Genomic DNA, 20,229 nt, shown 5'->3' on the forward strand with positions numbered 1-20,229 from the left:
AAGATTTGATCATTTTTATATGCTGTTCGGGGAGAAAAAGGACTTTTGTTAGAAAAGAGATTTCAGAAATGGTTTTGGATCCTCTAGAAGTGCTTTTAGAGTTCTTGGGGACAGTAGCTCTAACCTTGGAGTAAGTTTCTGCCTTTGACCTGCATGGATTATTTTTTCGGGCTGCGGAATTTCTCGGCACCTAGCTGCAGTGTGGGGCACTTGGTTTGGTTGCAGAGTAAGAAGGTGGAAGAATGAGCTGTACTTGGTTAAGCAGTTGAAACCTTTTTTTTTGAGCAGGATCTATAAAAGCATAATTGAATTTGTTTCACCCCCGTGGATTCCAGTGGGCCTGACAGCACAACAGGTTTGCAGATTTCTTTCGAAATTCTTTTTTTTTTTCTCCTCTGCCTCAGCGAAAGAAAAGAATCTATATCACAGGTTCATGTTCCATTGCTTGGCTTTTCAGCACTTATTCTGAAGACTTAATAAGATTTTTTAACTTGACCTCTGAACACAGTGGGCTTTGTGGTTGAAGTGCATTTGTATTTACTTAAGGGTGCACATTTTGAAATCTTAGAATAAGACTTTGTTTGTACAAAGACCCAAATTCTCAAGTGTGCCTAGAAATAGCACAGATCTACTCTACTCAGGTTTATTTTTACTTTTTCAGGGTGTTCTACTTAGAGCCTGTAGACTAATCACCTCCTTACTCCCCCTTTTATTCCCCACCCCCTCAAGGAATTTGAAAGCGTGTTAGGAATAGTCCTTTGTTTTACTTATGAACCTAGAAAATTACAGATTATAAGATCTGGATAATAAAGTAGTTTCCAAAAGCATCTCATGGGAAATCAAAGTGCTTGGCATTCTCAAGCAGGAGCATAAAAGCTGGAATCCCTAAGAGAGAAGGGAAAATAAAGATAGAAATATGAGTGTCAACTGGGAAAAATAATTGGAAAGCCAACCTTTTCAAATATTCTTCTAATTATGAAAGTTGGAAAAGCTTGTGATGCTCAGGTTTATCCTGTGACTATGTGAAGACATATAAATTCGCACCTAGTTTACAGGCAAATCTAGGTAGAAAATCTAAAAATCGTAGTATATTTAAGTTCATGAAAATTATTGTAAGTTCAGTGGGCCTGGAACTTTGGCTACAATGAAATACAGTTTAATGTTGAAACTTTTATGAATACATGTTGTAGCATCTTTGGACATCTCTCAAGGTGTGGCCTGAAATATTATTTCCTCTCCTTCCCCATTTTCTAAGAAAAAATTCTCCTGTGATCTTTAGTCTTTTACCGTTGACGAATTTTGTGGCTTTAAAGGACCATCTCTTCGTTTTCTGAGCTGGAGTTTTTCACTCTCACCTTTGATGCATGGCCTTAGTCGTTTACTTTGCCTTGTTTTGTTCATTAACATTGGGTTTAGTGGCTCGAGAACTTGATGCATATGGAAGACCAGCACCAAGTGATCTGACATAATTAAAATTCAGGATGTGACATTCACCCTCAAGCAAAATTGAAAATTCCAAAGAGAAGCGGCAATATCTTTACTAATCATAGTGAAGATGGGAGAAAATGACATACCTGAAGCAGAAGTAGGCTGAAAATACCTTCTTCCCTGCCAGATCAGGAATACCACCTGTTCTTGGGAATATACTTTAGAGAAAGGAAGGGCCAAAACCACGACTCGGCTTTCTGAAACTGAAGCATAAGTTTCTTTTCCTCCGTTTGTCTGGATCTAGGAACCTGTGTTCGGTGTTAGCTAGTGGAAGCAGTATGTATGGCCGAAGTGCATTGCTGCAGCTGGTAGCATGAGTGGTGGCCACCAGCTACAGCTGGCTGCCCTCTGGCCCTGGCTGCTGATGGCTACCCTGCAGGCAGGCTTTGGACGCACAGGACTGGTCCTGGCAGCAGCAGTGGAGTCTGAAAGATCAGCTGAGCAGAAAGCTATTATCAGAGTGATCCCCTTGAAAATGGACCCCACAGGAAAACTGAATCTCACTTTGGAAGGTGTGTTTGCTGGTGTTGCTGACATAACTCCAGCAGAAGGAAAATTAATGCAGGTAAGGATGACTTTATTATTTTTCACTTTCCATCTGTTTGAAATATGCCTTTCTTCTTTTGTCTGCCAAACCAAATTCCATACAAGGGCTCTGCTGCTTAGCTTTCTGTTTGTTTCATCTTGTTAAGCATATTACCTTATTGGCCTTCTAAAGCAAATTCTTATTTTAAACTGGAGAAGAAACATATAAATCCTGTATTTTGTAAGATCATCTGCTTATTTTTAACTCTCGTACTACACTGCATTACATAATAAGACCTTTCTTTGCAAGTGATATATTCTGGACACTATTTTTTTTATAGATGAAATATATGGGCTTGTATTTAATTAACTCGAGGATTGTACTTTACATCATGTTTAGATTCGAAGTGAGCACCGAGGAGGTTGATTTTAATGGTCAGTAGCACCCTGAAATTCTAGAATGTCCTTGGAACAGATTTGATCAGTGTGTCACTTTTAAAGTTCAGTCAAGCTTGAATGCTACGGCTGGCCTTATACCACGTGTGGCACCCTATTGCTAAACCCAAAATGGAGAGGGCTGGATTACAAAATGGACACAATGTGTAAACTTGCCTCCTGATCGCTTTGGTCTTGTCTACACATAATTTTATTATTTTCAAAAATTTTAAATTTAACATCTGTTTTTTATTGACCCACAAAGTTTTTCAGACACAGTTTCTTAGGCTTTCAGGTTGTGAATTTTGCCTATAACTCATTCATAGCCTACTCTTTATGTGTTTAGTGTATGAACTGACTGAGGCCATAGCATTTCATAGATGACTTGCTCATTCCCCATGGTGAAGATAGAGCCTTGAGGGTTCTACCTTTTTCATGTGGCATTCTAGTATCTTACTCTATAAAATTATGTTGCTTATTGATTAAAATTCATTTTATAAAAGGACATTTCTTGCTGTAGCTCTTAGTCACAGGTGAAAAATGTTAAATATCATTCATCTCAGCATCTAAGCTCAGATTTTTATTTTGTGACATAAACAGAACCAAAATATTGTATGAATTTTAATTTTTGTCCACTGAGAGGAAAAAGATGAGAGAATTTAACAAATTATAGAACTCTCTTTGCCAAACACGGATTTTTACATATATGACTTAGTGGCTCTTCATGATCACTTCTTAGGCAATGTTTTGAAGCTGGGATAAGTGAAGTGGAAGAAGAATTGGGTGAAAAGGAAGGCTCTGCTATTTAGAAAAATAAACAGGCAAAAAGAGTATATCTGGAAAAAATAGTGTAAGAATGTTTGGATAAGAGTCTATTCACTTAATTTGAACTTTAGGATAGAATTAGGAATATTTAAAAGTTGAAACCATAAATCACTTTGAATACAACAATTGGAAAGGAAACTTCCATCCTGACCTTGCCTAGTTTATACCTTGAGGCATGAGGTATGTGCTCCATTGTAATTTTTTGCCCTAAGTAATTTTACTATAGAACCATATTCTGGAGGCTCTGAGGTCTTTGGGAACCATGCTAAGCTTTGTGTCTTATTAATGTCCTGTGGCAGCATGTTCAATGGGTTAATTATATGCTGCATAAAATAGTGTCTTTTATTTTAAATGTTTTGTCTTCTATTATCATAAAACTCCACATAAAGTTTCTGTGTATTCATAAAGGAAAAGGTATATAAGAGATACTAGCTGGCATTCTCTGCCATTTATTACCTTGTCAGTCTGTATCATATCTTCTCTTATTTTGCCCTTTTTCTCACTCTGGTAAGTGTTGCTTAATCTTTTTTTTTTTTTTTTTAACCTATTAACTTTGAATCTATCAGTGTACTTTAAGTATTGATTCTTTACTTTGTGAAGAGGGAATTTCATTGTATCTATTATTTAGCAAGGCCTTTCCAGGCTTTCCAATAGATGGTTTGCATCATTGGCAATTTTCAGTCTTTCTTCACCTTTTCTCTCCATACAAGCTTCTTCTAGGTCATTAATAAATTTGTACACTAGCCTAGTATTAATCTCTGGAGACTTTCAGTATTGGTCCTGGTTTATTTTCTATTAATCAATTTTTAATTTACAGTAATTACTAAATTTTCTTAATAACCTCTTATGAGAGACTCTATTTAAAAAAAAAAAACTTTTGGCTGCTATGTCTCAGTTCATTTTTATCCACTATTTGATTAACTCTTTCAAAGAAGTCTAGCATGTTAGGGACACATGGTTTACACTTCTAGAATCCATGCTGTTTGTTCCTTATCAGATTACACTGCAACACAGGTTTACTCAACTGTGGTTAACCAAGCCTTCCACTCAACTGAAGTTCTGTTTAAATGTCCTAGAGCTGTGCTTTGCTGCACTTTAGCTTTCTTGATGGATATCTGTCCCCTGGTGTCACAGAACTAAAGGCAATCTTCTCTGTTGGCTTTGCAGAATTTTGGATAATTCTGTGTATCCTTCTACCTACGAATTATTCTAGCTGCCTGTTAAGTTTGATTATCTTCAAAGATGCAGTCAGGTCTTTGTAAAATTGGGCATGCTATGCATTGGGAAATGTGAAGTTATGAGAACGGCGATTTAAAAAAATCATAATGACCTTGTTGTGGTTTCTGGAATTTCCAGAGAGTTTCAGAAAATCTGACATTTCTTTACACTTTGTTCAACTATTTCAGGGTATGTACTTTTTCATAAGGACCAAATTAACTGGATTTTCATTTGTATTACAATTTTAATTTCCCGTAGACAAAGAGAAACATCCCATGACAATGTGCCCCGAATTTGCTTAATAATAAAATAGGCCATAGAAGTGTCTCTAAAATAATTTTGCTTGTCTCAGCTTCATCTGATGGCTGTATATACAAGGCCAGGCCTTGGTGAATTTTTGTCCTGATTCTTATTCCTCACTCCTTGTACTTAGGTTTCTCTTTACCAACAGTTACATCCATTGTACAAGATATGTTTGGAGTCTTAAATTATAATATTCTCTTTAAAGTACTAGAAGAAAGTCAAAATAGAAGAGGAAATGTTGCCTTGGCTGTATTCCTTTCATTTCTCAAGTCTTCTCTTTTCCATTTCAAAACTCCCCATCTTAGCCCTGACCAAATTATATTTCTTTCCTTTCTGTTTTGCCCAAGAGCTGCTTCTTTGCACTACCATATCATTTCAAATCCCTGTGCGGCTTTGCCATTGTCTTTAAAGTGTCTGCTTCTTAGGTTTCCCCTACATTTGCCAAAATCCTGTCTCTCCCTCTCCTCTGATTTCTTTCTACTTTTTAAATCTTTGTTTCCCATTGAATTTTTATATTTAGGATAACCTTCCACCACTATTCTGCCTCAGTATTTCCCTAACTAGCCCTCAAAAATCCATGTCCAAAAATTTTTTTTGTAATTATGAGTAATGATGGATGTTAACTAAGCTTATTGTGGTGATCATTTCACTATATATATAGTATATATATATCAAATCATGTTATATACCTAAAACTAATACAGTGTTATATGTCAATTATATTTCAATAAGAAAAAAAAGAGAGAATGTGGGAGACACACACAAAAAAATCCATGTCAAGGAAACTGTCAGGGATCTCCTAATTACTTGGCAGTGACTGATAAAGAGGACTAAATGATAGTGATTTTACTATTATTCTTACTATTTTGACTGTTCATTTGACTAATTCTTCTTCTCCTGGTTTATACCGTTGTAGAAGGAAAATGAGCTGGAGCTTATGCATTGTCTCATTGTCCAGTTTTCTGGTTTGTTTACCTCTTATCAACATTTGTTTATATTATTTCTAAGTGATATTGTTGCTACCACTTCTAAAAATGATTACAGTCCTATTTTCTTTCTCAATTCTTGTTCTTTATTAATAAATGTTACTTAGAGGGACAACTCAAATTAATCTTCCTTCTTCTCGAAGCAAAAGAGCAAGAGGATCTTTGCGTAGCGCAGGAGAGGTCACCGATTCTTTAACTATCACACTCTTCCTGCTCAGCTGGTTGTCCTGGATTTTCTTAGACTCCAGGTTAAAGTTATGATCAAGATTAGAATGTGCTGCCCTGAGGCTTCAGACCTACAATGGGAGCTGTGGTAGTGCAGCGTTTGGCCAGTAGCAGTGAACACCTCCTGGACAAATTCCCCCTTGCACAGTGTCTCTGCTTGCCCCTTCATTTACCTATTAGTCAACACATAGTTATCCCATCTTTCCATTTTCACTTTATTTGTAGTCAGGGCCTGAAATTAATTATTTCGGGAGGAAGAGAAAACTTTATAATTAAAGTGTTGGCCAAAGCCAGAGAGACAATGCTTTATAGCAAACTGCAGTTGACAAAATGACTACACTGTGACTAAAGGGACTTGACTTTGAGCTTTGACTCTGCCACTAAGTAGTTGGGTGATTTGGGACAAAAGTTTTTTACCTTTCTAGGCTTTAGATTTCCCATCTGTAAAACTGAACTTGTGCTATGCACTTCACATGTATTAACTCATTGAATCCTTGTAATACCTTCATGAGAGAAATACAGTACTTTTTTTTTTTAAGATTAGGGCAGATGTTTTTTAATTGAAGTATAGTTAATGTACAATATTATATAAGTTACAGGTATACAATATAGTGATTCACAATTTTTGAAGGTTATACTCCATTTATAGTTATTATAAAATATTGGCTATATTCCCTGTGTTGTACAATATATCCTTGTAGCTTATTTTATAATACATAGCAGTTTGTACCTCTTAATCCCCTACCCTTATTCTGCCCCTCCCCCCTTCCCTCTACCCACTGGTAGCCACTAGTTTGTTCTCTGTATCTGTGAGTCTGCTTCTTTTTTTTTTGTTATATTCACTAGTTTGTTGTATTTTTTAGATTCCACATAGAAGTGATATCATACAGTAGAAATACAGTACTTTTATTTTTACATATTATAGGTAAAGAAACTGAGGCTCAAAGTGAGGCTCAAAGCTATTTTCCAAGATCTAATAGTAGGGGGCATAGCTGGAACTTGAACCCCAGAGCTCATGCTTTTCTAACTCTAAAATTCTGTACAGGGACTTCCCTGGTGGTCTAGTGGTTAAGACTTTGCCTTCCAACGAAGTTGGTGTGGGTTTGATCCCTGGTCGGGGAGCTAAGATCCCACATGCCTCGTGGCCAAAAAAAACCAGAACATAAAACAGAAGCAATATTGTAATAAATTCAATAAAGACTTTAAAAAAATAAAATTCTGTACATCTACGAATGCCAAAGATGAACAAAACACCAGTGTAGGCTTTGTCTAAATGATGAATTTATTTCCAGAATAGAAAGGAATGAAACTGATGAGTACTATTCTCTGCAATTGATCCAAGCTATATAATATATAGTTAACTTCTAATAATCTGCTAGCTTCTAATAATCTCTGTTTCTTCTATTTCTCTCATTTGTGTTTCATTTATGAAGATATTTACAAATCAGAATGTTTATTTACTTAGTATTTCCCTTTGAGTGGAACAACTTTCATTACCTTTCTTTTCATTTTATAACAGTCTGTGGTAAGTTATCTTATATGGGAACCTGAAATAATAAACTTTGAAATAGTATGCATCTAACTGTCATATTATGCATCTAACTGTTAGAGTTCCTTGGAAGCAGAGATTTCAAAGATTTTGTGATTTTGCTTTGAGGCCAGCCTTTAAAAGAAGTATACATATTCAAGGTACAGTCAACCCTTGGTTATGTATGTTAATGGCGGTGCAGAAAATTCAGCTAATTTATAATTGACTTTGGAATGTAGTCGGAAGTACACCATCAGATGTAAATCCTCTGTGCACACAAGCAATCTTAGGTGCTTGCCTTCTACGATCCCAGCTCAGAGCCTTCTTGATACGGCTTTGTTGTTAGAAGCATGGCACCCAGAAGAGAGGAGGAAGCTGCAGAATATTTTTAATGATAATTTTTCAAGTTAAGGAGATATCTCATTTATATAAAAGTACCTATCAGACAAATTTGTATATATAATAGTTCCATACTTCATGTGGAAATCCAGCAAAATTGTTGTAAGTTCAAATTCATTAATCTCTGTGGTTAATAGGAGGTAATGAATGAGCTGTGCCCTTGGTTATTGCCCCTATCAGGCTATTTAGTGTCCTTTGAGCTGATTCTAGGGGTATGCATTTCCTTGGTTTTTGTGGTAAACTCTGTGTGTGTGTGTGTGTGTGTGTGTGTGTGTGTGTGTGTGTGTGTTGTAATGTTCTTTATCTACAAATTAGCCATAGTTAGCTTTTTATACAGTTTTAAAGATATCCCTGGGGCTCAAGGTTTTGTTTTTGTTTTTAATAAAAAGGCTTTACATTTCATTCGCTGGAAAGTGTTTATTGGAACTTTTGTGTGCTTTTTTTCCCTCCTCTTAACTCCCTTCAAATTACGAAGTACAGCAGAGGAAAAAAGATGTTATAAATGAGCAACGTACTATTATAAATGTTCTGTCAGGAACCAGAATTGGTAGCAGGGTATTGTCAGAGAAGTGTGTGATGATGATGTTCCATCGAATTTATGTAGCAATGTTCTTCCAAGAAGCTTAAAATGCTTCACAAATACTTGCAAACCAAATACAGGTGATACTCCATTTTATAGAAAAGGAAACTTAATGGGAGAGAGAAAGCAAGTTAATTATCTTAGAAGAAAGTTGCATAGAGATGGACCCAGTGTGCTTTGCAGGAGATAGACTAGTAATCCACTTTTTAAGTTATCCAAGGATGTGGATTTCTCAGGGAAATCCTCAAAAGCTAAAATATTGTCAGTGGCTGAGATATCCTCTATTTGGACCGATGTTGCTCAGTTTGACAATTCAGTTTAAAAGCTATTGGTGAAGCAGTTTGCCAACTTTATGTCTCAAAAAGCCCTCTGAGCTAACTCTCTGACCTGCATTCATTGTTCTTTTGAGAATTGTTAGAGAACAAGCCAGGGTCTTTACAGTGACCTATAACGCCCTTCAGGATCTGGCCTGGCACCTGCACCTTTTACCTCCTCTCCCCTCACTCTACTCCAGTCACCCTGACCTCCTTGTTATCCTTCAGTTAAACCAAGACTATTACCACCTCAGGGACTTTCCACTTACTAGTCCCACTTATACCCTGGGTATTTTCTTCTCTCAGTCTCAAATGTCAACCCCGTGTCAAATATACCTTCTCAGTGAGGCCTTCTTAGACCATCCAATTCCGAAGGACCCTTCCTATTCCCCCTAGGGCTCATATTCTCCTTCCCTGCTTTATTTTTCTTTATAAATTTACTGCCATGTGACATACTTTTATAGTTGTCTGCCTCCCCTCAGTAGACTATGAGCTCTGTGAAAGCAGGGATTTTGTCTCTTTAGTTCAGAGCTTTTTGGGAATAGGGCTTTAGTATTACTTAGATAGTGCCTTTGACACAGTAGGTACTCAATAAATATTTATAGAATGAATATAAGGAACATTATGGTGGTGCTGAGTGGCTGTGATAGGTTGGACATAACTCTAGGATGAAGCAGATTTATTTATATCTCATCACATTTTTTAAAGTAGATTGTGAAGTCAATTGTTTTGAGTGCTTTGGGTTTGATAGAGCATGCTGTATTCCTTTATTTCTCTCACTTACTGACAGCATAGTGTCTCCTTGATTGCCATTTTCAAATTGTAAATATGGCTATAATCAATATGTTTGAGGCGCTCCTTTACCGAGCACTTAATTAGTTTAATAACTAGCCCAACCCCTACTTTTTAGAAAATTCTAAAGACGCAGACATAGAGAATGGACTTGAGGACACAGGGATGGGGAAGGGTAAGCTGGGACGAAGTGAGAGAGTGGCATGGACATATATACACTACCAAATGTAAAATAGACAGCTAGTGGGAAGCAGCCATGTAGCACAGGGACATCAGCTTGGTGCTTTGTGTCCACCAAGAAGGGTGGGATAGGGAGGGTGGGAGGGAGAAGCAAGAGGGAGGAGATATGGGGATATATGTATATGCTGATTCATTTTGTTATACAGCAGAAACTAACACACCATTGCAAAGCAGTTATACTCCAATAAAGATGTTAAAAAACAAAGAAAATTCTGATTTTCCAAGAAAAATGGATTGGGGTACCGATTTAAAATCTGTGATTATAAGATATTAGCATGTATCCAAAGGACCTCACCTTCTTAGTCCTTAGGCCTGTGATTCCCAATTCTAATTTTGAGATACCCTAACACAGTGGTTTTCAATCTTTTTTTTTCTATTCTTTTTTCCCCTAAACTATTTGGTGGGGCAGGGGGGTCACTGGCCCCTTTGAGAATGTGCTGAACGTTATTGACCATATGTACTTAATGTACAATTTTGCATAAAATCTCAGTGAGTTGAGAGAATCTCTGAGACACATGTAGGAATCTAAGGACTCCAGATTAAGAGCTGTTATCCTAGAATAATCCCAATTATTTCAAGAAATGAAACCAAATTCTCAAAACTAATTTACCCTCAGTTTACTTAATTTAAAAAGTATTTGTGTACATTACTAGAAGTCAAACAGACAACAATATTACAGTGCAATTACAAGAAGGTTAGCCTGACCTAAGATGACCTTAGATATAAAAATTGGTATCTGACAAAGCTCTGCTTATATATAGTGTAGTAAAGGGATTGTGCTCTCCAAATATTAGGTGAAACTGCATCAACTCAAGAAATGCTTACAGCCCTTCATCATGGTGGTTTCACTGAAAGGCCCACAAGAATAAAAGATATTTTCCTAATTTGTTTTGATGTAAGTAGAACAATTGTGGCTTTATGTGTTTATATGGTTACTGAAGTCAGAGAACAGAGGCTGTAAAATGAGCTAACTTTGGTTACTTTCCATCAGTTTGTCTTCTGTCCTTTAGACTCCATTGCTTCTCCTAAGGTGTAGGAGTCCTTGGGCCCTTCAACTTCTATTTGCTATAATAGAAAACTTTAAATCTCTTTTAAAAAGTTTATTGTTTCTTGCTTGTTTGTTTTTAAAAAGCAGGTAAGCTACTTTACATACTCTTATTTTTATCTGGGTTTTAAACATTAGAGTTCATTTTGTTTTGTTTGATACTTTTTAATATATTAGAGTTTGTGTTTAAATTGCATATTCAAAAACACCAAAATAATCAAAGTGATTTAAATTAGAGTTTTTAAAATTGTAAACACAATGTATCACATTTTTCCTGGATAATAATTAGATTATTTAGATACTCTGATCCCTAAATCTAAAGCAGTGGTCCTTGTTCAAGATGGCAGCGTAACTATCTTCAAGACCCCTGTTCGTTTTTTAAAAATTTAGAGTACTTCTGTTATGATGGAAATCAACCATATACTACTGTAATTTTAAATAGCATATTCAGTTATCATGTACCTATCAATTTTGTGCATGCTATTATATCAAAAGGGTACTATTGTGCATATATAAATATATGATAATTGAGAAGCACTGTTGCTATTGTTATTTCTGTAGAATAATTTGGATGAGACTGAAGGCCTTATGTTTTATGCCTACTGATCTTGCTATTTCCTAAAAAATGATTACAGATTTCCATTCTTTTTTCACCTAAACTATTTTCTACAGTCTTATGAATTATCCACTCTTAAAAAGAAATCTTTTACATGGTTCAGGTTTCATGTTCTTTCACTTTTATGTCTTCTACTTAGAATCATATTGGTTATCTGACTTTAAGAATCTTGTGGCCAAGTTCTTTTTAATTTTGTGAAGGACTTTATTGGCCTTTTACTGGAATTAGGTCCTCTTCAGTTTTCCATACCTGGGTTTTGGGTGGGAGGGCAGAGGCACAGGCTATTCCGTTTGTAAAATATAATCATCAAGTTTCAAGCTAGGAAAAACACCTAATCCAATCATTTCATTTTACAGATGAAGAAGTAAACCCAGAGAGATTAGTGGTTTGCCAGTCAAAGAACTGCCAATCTACTACCATATCTTACTGGCCAGCATTTTTAGCAAACCTTATTTATTTATTTTAAATTTTTTTTGGTCATTGCAGGAAGATTAAAAAGAAGATGTTGGCAGAGATTTTCCCCCTGAACATTCCATTAAGAAGATATGGAGTGCCGTAGGGTCTCTCTCCTCTTTGATCCCTAGTCAACTAGAAGGCATACTTTAAAACAAAGGAACAAACAAAAAAATACCTTGCTGCAATTTAGCATTACTTTACATGGTGCATATGCATAAAGTAATTTACGCCATAGACTCACTGCACCAGGTGGCTTTTTGTCCTGGATTGTCTCCTCAAAGCAACAGAGGCTCTTTATAAAGTCTAGGCCAGGAAACTTACCGAGATTGGGGGGTGCACTGGAGTCTCTCCATGTCTTATACTGTGGGCCTCCTACTGTGTACCAAATGCTGTGGCAGGTCCTGTGGGAATACAAAGAACAGCATCCTAGCCTAGTCCAACTGAGGAGATATACCTTCAACAGCGGAAATCAGTATGTGATGAATGCCAAACAAGAAGTGCAGGCATAAATGCATTAGAGTGCCAATTTTCATTTTCTCAGGAGTCATTCAAATGACTGTGGTGATTCTGTCTCAAGATCCCCTATGACTGAAGAAAAAATAAACAAAAACCGTAAAATTTTAACCCAGGCAACTTCAAGGAGCTTAAATCTAGAGGACAACTACAACCCAAACAGTCATACCTTCTAATTTTCACTTTTATCAGTTAAGTATAGGTTATAATATTGCCTGTAAAAATACTCCTGTATGTATAATACTCATCAGTAGCATTTTCTGTAGAAGTCCAAATAACTAAACACCATGGCTTTCTTTTGAAATTGCAAACTGACTTTCTAAAATGTACGAGAAGTTTCTGTTAAGTTGTAGTAAAATTAAAACAGAAAATTTAGCTTTAAACAGAATTGAACACATTGGGAGTTCTGTTTGAATTGATAATCTAACTGGCTTGTTTTAATTCTTTGTAAACTGCATAAAGGAAGAAATAAATACTAAGACTATGTAGAAGGTAAAAAGTATTTGAATATCTTCTCTATTTAGAAAACTTATTTCAGTACCAAGGTTTTTATTATTATTATTATTATTGACTTTAGTCATTATTATCTGTTGTTCCCATTCTCTTGGGTTGGTTATAGTATAATATGAGGGCTATAGAGACCAACTCAAGAAGAATATACCTGTCTGCTATGACAAAAACATTAGATTATTACCTGCTGTGAAGTTAGTAAACTGTATGGTATACGTCACATATTTTTATTGTCATTGGACATTATTTGAAATTTAGTTGTCTCCCTTTGGATATATGAAAAGTCCATAGGTGCCTCATGACCATTTAAAAGGTAAAAGCAAGTCACTTAACCTTTCATCTGTTGGGGTAGGGTTGGTGGGGTAAGTAAATGATCTTTAAGTTCCTTTCCAGCTGTAGACATTTAGAGGTTATACTTATTTCAGAAATAGACTTATTATACAAAAGGGACATGTAACTTGCTTATTTATTTCTTTTCCCTGAGATAAAATTGATTTGGTAGGTGGTACAAAAAATCTGACCAAATTCCTTAAAGTCACACAACAAATTAGTAGAAAACTAAGCACCAGACTCAGTTGCACTTCTAGTCCTTTGGTCCTGTACTATGTTTACATTCGATTAACACACACAAAAAGGACTTTTTCTCTGGAGTTTTATATTTTAAAATATGTGTAGTGGATTGAGGACCCTTATTCTAAATCCTTTATCAAGGCTGTCCGTCCCAGTGACCAAACCGCACTGACTTCCATCACGAACCTACATCTAAGTGAATCTGAACCTTTGGAAAGGCTTGAAGAAGCCAGAGGTAACCTAGAGCTGTAGTAGTAGAAGGAGGATGATGAATCTGATCCTAAAATAATTTGTAAAGTTGAATTATTAGAAATAAGTTGAATAGTTACATTAGAAATAAGATTTCAGAAAAGCTGATAGGTGTTCATGTGTGGAGTTGAGGGTTAGAGCTTCAGTAAGTAAGCATCTGGAGGCATCTGGGAAGAGTGGAAATGGGGCCATCTGATTAGTAACTGTGCCTTGTTATTAAACCGTGACTTTCTGCATTGTGTATCCCCAGAGCTGGAAAACTTCCGCTGGCAAAAAAAAAGAGAAGGGCTGCCGTGCTGTTGCTGAGGGCCATACAGTAGACACAAAAGCGCCTTCTTAGAGGCCTGCAGCAGAGGCAGCTTGTACAGGCAGGCCCATTCCTCTCAAAGACTGGGAATCAGATTCTTTCCCCAGGGGGTTTCCAACTAGTTTGCACTTCAGAAAAATCTTTTCTTTCTCCTGCTGTTCACGCCCTGCAAAGAATTTTCTTCCAACCAAAGAAATTGTTTTATAATCAAAGATCCTTGTCCTTAGTTGTTGGACATCAAAGAAAGTTTGGAGGAGACTGGGGGATTATGTGAGTGCCTAGAATTTATTTTGAATGCAAACTTGCAACATTAGCAAGTCCCCCAAAGAATATACTTATTTCAGAGCTGGGAGAGAGCCTAATATAACTAAGTCTCTATTTTTCCTTGGTTGCATATACCCCAGTAAGATACAAATGAGTTGAGCAGCTCTATCTGGACTTAACTCCTGTTATGTTTGGTTCTTGAGGTTCTTACCAAGGGAAGAGGTACCTGTACTCCACCTACCCTTTTAAAACCTGATATTAGGGAACATCAAAATCTATTGAAACAAACAAAAAACCTCTTTTTTAACCTTCAATACTTCAACTCTTGGGAATTTGGGGCTTCTCCCAGGGCAGTTGATAATATATAACCAATGTCGGGAGCCACATTCCCTACATTCCCTACTGTCTCCGAGGTGCTGTTGGTGTCATTTTCTCCCACAAAGGAAACCCTCAGCACCCTGAGGGCCTGAACTCAGGTCTTGGCAGGTAAATGAAGGAGGAACTTACTTCTGGATTTAAACTGTTTGGTTGAGTCAGGCGTAAAAAGGCACAACCATGTTAAGTACCAGCTTCATAGTCTTATCTCTTGGGCCTGAATAGGAAGAATTTATCAGTTAGGGAGAATTAAGACTGTAACTTCAAAAAATTATTTTCTGGGTAAGAACAATGATTCACTTGATATTTTGGTTCTTGCACTTCAGGACATTTATAGGGCCTTGTTCTCAGATTATGGCTCCTTCTTAAATATCCTTCTCTGAATCCACGAATTTTTTCAAGTTTTTCTGGAATCCATTTATACATTAACTTTCCTTCCTAGGGCTGATTAACAACAACAAAAAACAAGAATTAGGAAAAATAAAGTGATGGATAGGGCAGATTTAGGCAGAATTATGCCCTGGGCAAAGAACATTCTTGTTATTTTGATCTTGGCTCTGTGGTTATGAACAGAAAAGAGTATGTGCTCTAGAAGACTTCCAATCTCTTTCTATCCCTTCATAGCAACCACAAAGTAGTGGTTGGAAATACAATTCCAGGAACACCAAAAATGCTCACAGTTTCAATAGTGGCAGCTACAGTGCCCCCACAAGGATTCTCTGAGTACTCTTCCTCGGAGCCTTCCTGTGGTGTCCTTGCAGGTTAGGAGCTACATCATCAATCACAAAGGCTTGTCCTGAAGACAAACCTGGTAAAAATGTCAGTTCTCTGTCCTTGCCACCAGAAACAATCCTTTATATTTTACCGTGTTCTGAACTAACATGCTATAGTTTTTTTAGAGAAATACAGTCTCTTTGATGGACTCATCAACTGGTGATGCTCACAAAACTTTAAGTGCACTTGTTTATAGTGCTAGGAAAGTAAGTCAGGATCGTGTGGGGTAGGCAGGATTTGCCAAAGGTTTTTATTCCACTCAGTAGTACTAACTTGCCTGTGCTACTCCTATGCAAATATTAGATTGTAATTTTCAGGGTTTTTAAACACTAAGAGTATATGGAGAAAATTCACTGAAATGTAAGCGTGTCCCTTTAACTTATATACGGGAATAAATAGGAACTTGAACTATAAGGGAAGAGCACAACCTGAAACTGACCTTTCATTCTAGTCATCTCCTTTCTCCTGAGTTGGTGTATGCTTGAACCAAATTAACATTATTAAAGAAAATGCCCTAGTTTTTCAAGCAAGAGCAATCTTCAAGGTATGGAACAGGATTTGGCATTTTGCTTCCATTTTTATTGTTTTGTTTTCTAAAGGGAATTTTGAATTGGAGCCTGTCTGGCAGGATTCCATACTTCTACCAAACCACCTGTCCTGACAGAGACAATGGAATCCAAAGTCAAGTTCTTTATGACTGCACCTGCCTTGTAAGTGCTGCCAGAAGATCTGATTTTCTCCTGTTTCCAACCTCTACCCTGAAACTATAGTAGTTGGCACCCAAACAGTGGGTGCATACAACCCAAATTGGGACTTGGATGTCCCAATTCAGTACTAGTTCAGTACTAGTACTAGTTCTCCCATTGACTTTTTTTTTTTTAATTTATAAATTTATTTATTTATTTATTTTTGGCTGCCTTGGGTCTTTGTTGCTGCACGCGGGCTTTCTCTAGTTGCGGTGCACGGACTTCTCATTGCAGTGGCTTCTCTTGTTGCAGAGCGTGGGCTCTAGGCCCACGGGCTTCAGTAGTTGTGGCATGCAGGCTCAGTAGTTGTGGCTCGTGGGCCCTAGAGAGCAGGCTCAGTAGTTGTGGCGCATGGGCTTAGTTGCTCCACGGCATGTGAGATCTTCACAGACCAGGGCTCGAACCCGTGTCCCCTGCATTGGCAGGCGGATTCTTAACCACTGTGCCACCAGGGAAACCCTCCCATTGACTTCAAAGGTAGTCTTTTGCATCGCATTCAATGATTATTTTACTATTTATCAAATGGAGGAGATGAAACTTTCTGGTCCACTTGGTTATCAAGATTTTTGTGATACTCTAGTAATGATGATGAATCATTTGGTATTTTATTATTTGGAAATTGTCCTGTGCAGTTATGCACCTAGTATGCATGAAGGAGAGCATGATCTACCTAAAGGAGATCAGGAGCATGTCTCTGAAGTCAGAACACCAGGCAGCGTTTCCAGGAGTGAGAAGCCACCATTGTTCCTCCTTCTTTTTCCTTTTCCCAGAAATGTAAGTTACCCTATGGGCTACCAGTTGAATGCTCTCTGATTAGGCAGCTGTTGTGGAAGCAATCTAACTTCCTGGATGAGGACTTTTCTCCTTTTGAATTATCAGAGTGTTTCTTGGGTTCCCTTAGGGTAGAGTTACTTCATTATCTTCTAACTTTATGTATAGCTGGAGGCCTTCTGGCCTAAGCACATAATTTTTATCACCAATCAGGTAATTGAAGATAATATGCCCACCAAATAGTGCTCTCTGTACAGTATCCACATATGATGATATGATAATAAGGCACCAAATGCATTCTAAAATGAGTGGCAGCATCCTACAGTGAAAAGAGCTCTCAGTAGTCCTGTGTTTCAGTCTCAGCTCTGATCCTTCTTAGCTTTGTGACCTTAAGGAAAATTGCTTAACCTCTTTGAGTCTGTGTCCTCATGAGTAAAATGGGGATAATAGTAATAAATAGCCTGCCTACCTGAAATGAAATAATGTATGAGAACTGTCTTTGAAAATTGCAAATGTAAGGTAGTATTGTTATTAATGGTAATTGGACTTGAGCTCGCTCTTTTTTTTTTTTTTAAGATTTTTTTTTGATGTGGACCACTTTTAATGTCTTTATTGAATTTGTTACAATATTGCTTCTGTTTTATGTTTTGGTTTTTTGGCCACGAGGCATGAGGGATCTTAGCTCCCCGACCAGGGTTAAAACCCGCACCCCTGCATTGGAAGGCGAAGTCTTAACCACTGGACGGCCAGGGAAGTCCCTTAAGCTCTTTCTTTTTTTTAAATTTATTTATTTGTTTGTTTGTTTACGGCTGTGTTGGGTCTTCGTTGCTGCATATGGGCTTTCTCTAGTTGCAGTGAGCGGGGGCTACTCTTCGTTTCAGTGAGCCGACTTCTCATTGCGGTGGCTTCTCTTGTTGCGGAGCATGGGCTCTAGGCGCACGGGCTCAGTAGTTGTGGCTCGCTGGCTCTAGAGCCTGGGCTCAGTAGTTGTGGCACACGGGCTTAGTTGCTCTGCGGCATGTGGAATCTTCCCAGACCAGGGCTCAAACCCATGTCCCCTCCAGTGGCAGGCAGATTCTTAACCACTGTACCACCAGGGAAGTCCCAAGCTCTTTCTTATTCACCTAATTACTGTAAGAAATATTATTAGGTTTGAGGGTTGTTGATTTAGGCTCAGTTAACCTGTTTGAATTCAATTTGGCATTATCCTAAAATCACTAAGCAAGGCTATTTGTTTTTTTATGTAGCTAAGAAGACAAAACTTTAGATTAAAAATTTTGTGGGCCAAAAAAGCTGATTAAATTAACCATAATGTAATAACAGGTAGCCTTGGTGACTTAGAGAATGACTAATAGTGTAGAGGTTCTAGGGTGGGAACTTAAGTTCTGTAACTGCCTTGTTTGTGCTGTGGTGAATCACTTGCCCTCCCTGGACCTTTGCACATTGGTAAGCCCATTACCTTCCTTCCATGGTCAATGAGGTAATAATCACCGACACAGCGCAAAACAGCTACTTTCTAAGTTTTTACTTCTCAGAGTCAGAGGGATCCTAGAGCCATGTTACACATCACTTTTACATTTTCATTTTTTGAAATTTTGGAGTGTTTCTTTAATGGCTGCTACCCTGAAACAATGGCTCAGAATGCTGAAGCTTCAGCTGTCCAGCTTTGCAGCAATTTTCCAAGGGCTAGAAGGGAAGGAGTTCGGGATTATCAGGGAAACTAATTCACCCAGTTCATTATACTTGTATTGTGCTGGTCTCAACATGTTGTTCTTTGAAGCTCAGCAGATGAGGTTCTGTAGCCTGCTTGGAAATTATCCCACAAGTCCCCGAGACTCCCAGTTCCCCATCTGAGAAGTATTAGATCAAAATGAGAATAAATAGTTTCAGTCATAGCACCTATCAAATATTTGTGGCCTGGGAATCATTTTCAGGTAAAGATCATCATTGAGTCATCTCAGGGACTAATATTATGCTGTATGGAAAATCTGTATTCCATACTGTAACTTTACCAATTTGAAGCCTCCCCCCAAAAAAGGTAAATAATGGGATAAAGGTAATTATGGGTTTTCTCATCTTTTCTACTTACCTGTTCCCTGTTATGATTAAACACACATAGCTTATAACTCTTTTAGAAACAAACTCAATTACCATTATTATCCTTTCAACACTTGCATGGTATTATAATCCATTTCAGTCACAGTGGGACATAGTGGGAGTCAGGAGGCAAGTGCGTATGGGGGAAGATGGAGAGAGGCAAATGTTTTCCCTTCTATTGGTTTTGGGAAACATCCTTCTTCTCTGAAGGTACTTCTTGGGGAAAACTATTTTCTTCTCAAGGCCTAATAAAAATTAGTGAGAGATGTCTGCAAAGCATTTGAAGCTCTTTGAAATAAAGACATGGATAAACATTCAGTATCACTGTCATTATCATTAAAAAGGAAAGCCCAGCATGTGATGTTTTGGGTCACTTCCAGCGGTCTTGTTTGATGTTCTTAGTTCCTTTTTTGACCTTTACCTCTTGATATCTTTATACATTTATTGAGGCTGTTGGACAAAGTCTTGAGATCCTAAGCAATATGGTGTTAAGAATGAATGACTGCTAGCCTCCATTTTTCATGGATGGAATGCCTGAAAATGTGTTTAAAATGAACAGATGAGGTTTCTATCTTTGGATACCTGTTGTTCAAGTTTGGCAATGTTGGTGGCAAACTTAATTTAGTATCTGATCATTTGATTTTTTTTTTTCCAATTCTATTCCCTACCTTGGAACCAGAGTTTTAAAGGAGATTTTTCATTAAATAGAATAAATGCCAAATTAACTAGGATTTTTTTCTGTACTGTGCTTATGAATTAGAGATAAATTGAAAGAATGAAGCAGATATAAAGGATCTAAAAAACAAATACTGTAAGAACTTCTGGAAATAATATAGGTACTTCCTGGGGACACGATAAGTTCCAGTTTCTTGTACATCAGAATGTAAATTATTTCATGCTAAAAATGACCATAATGATATCCTTGTAGTTTTACAAGATACCAAAGATACTAAATAAAGGCTAAATTATGTTCAGTATAATGTATTTAAGTGATAGTGTGTACCAATACATTTTACTTATGTGCACCTTGGCCTGCAGGATCTTAGTTCCCCAACCAGGGATTGAACCTGGGCCCCGG

The 20,229-nt window shown here is 37.3% G+C and overlaps 1 protein-coding gene across 1 annotated transcript in view; it reads left to right on the forward strand.

Moving 5' to 3' along the window:
- The window catches only part of RNF43 (ring finger protein 43), a 62,233-nt gene continuing 42,004 nt past the window's right edge, over window positions 1-20,229 (forward strand). Inside the window, exon 1 of the mRNA XM_057535130.1 lies at window positions 1-2,053. Within this exon, the coding sequence (XP_057391113.1) occupies window positions 1,802-2,053 (252 nt within the window). The 5' untranslated portion in view covers window positions 1-1,801. The remainder of the gene's footprint in view (window positions 2,054-20,229) is intronic.

Source organism: Balaenoptera acutorostrata, chromosome 20 (assembly GCF_949987535.1).
Source record: "Balaenoptera acutorostrata chromosome 20, mBalAcu1.1, whole genome shotgun sequence".
NCBI classification, from domain to species: Eukaryota; Metazoa; Chordata; class Mammalia; order Artiodactyla; family Balaenopteridae; genus Balaenoptera; species Balaenoptera acutorostrata.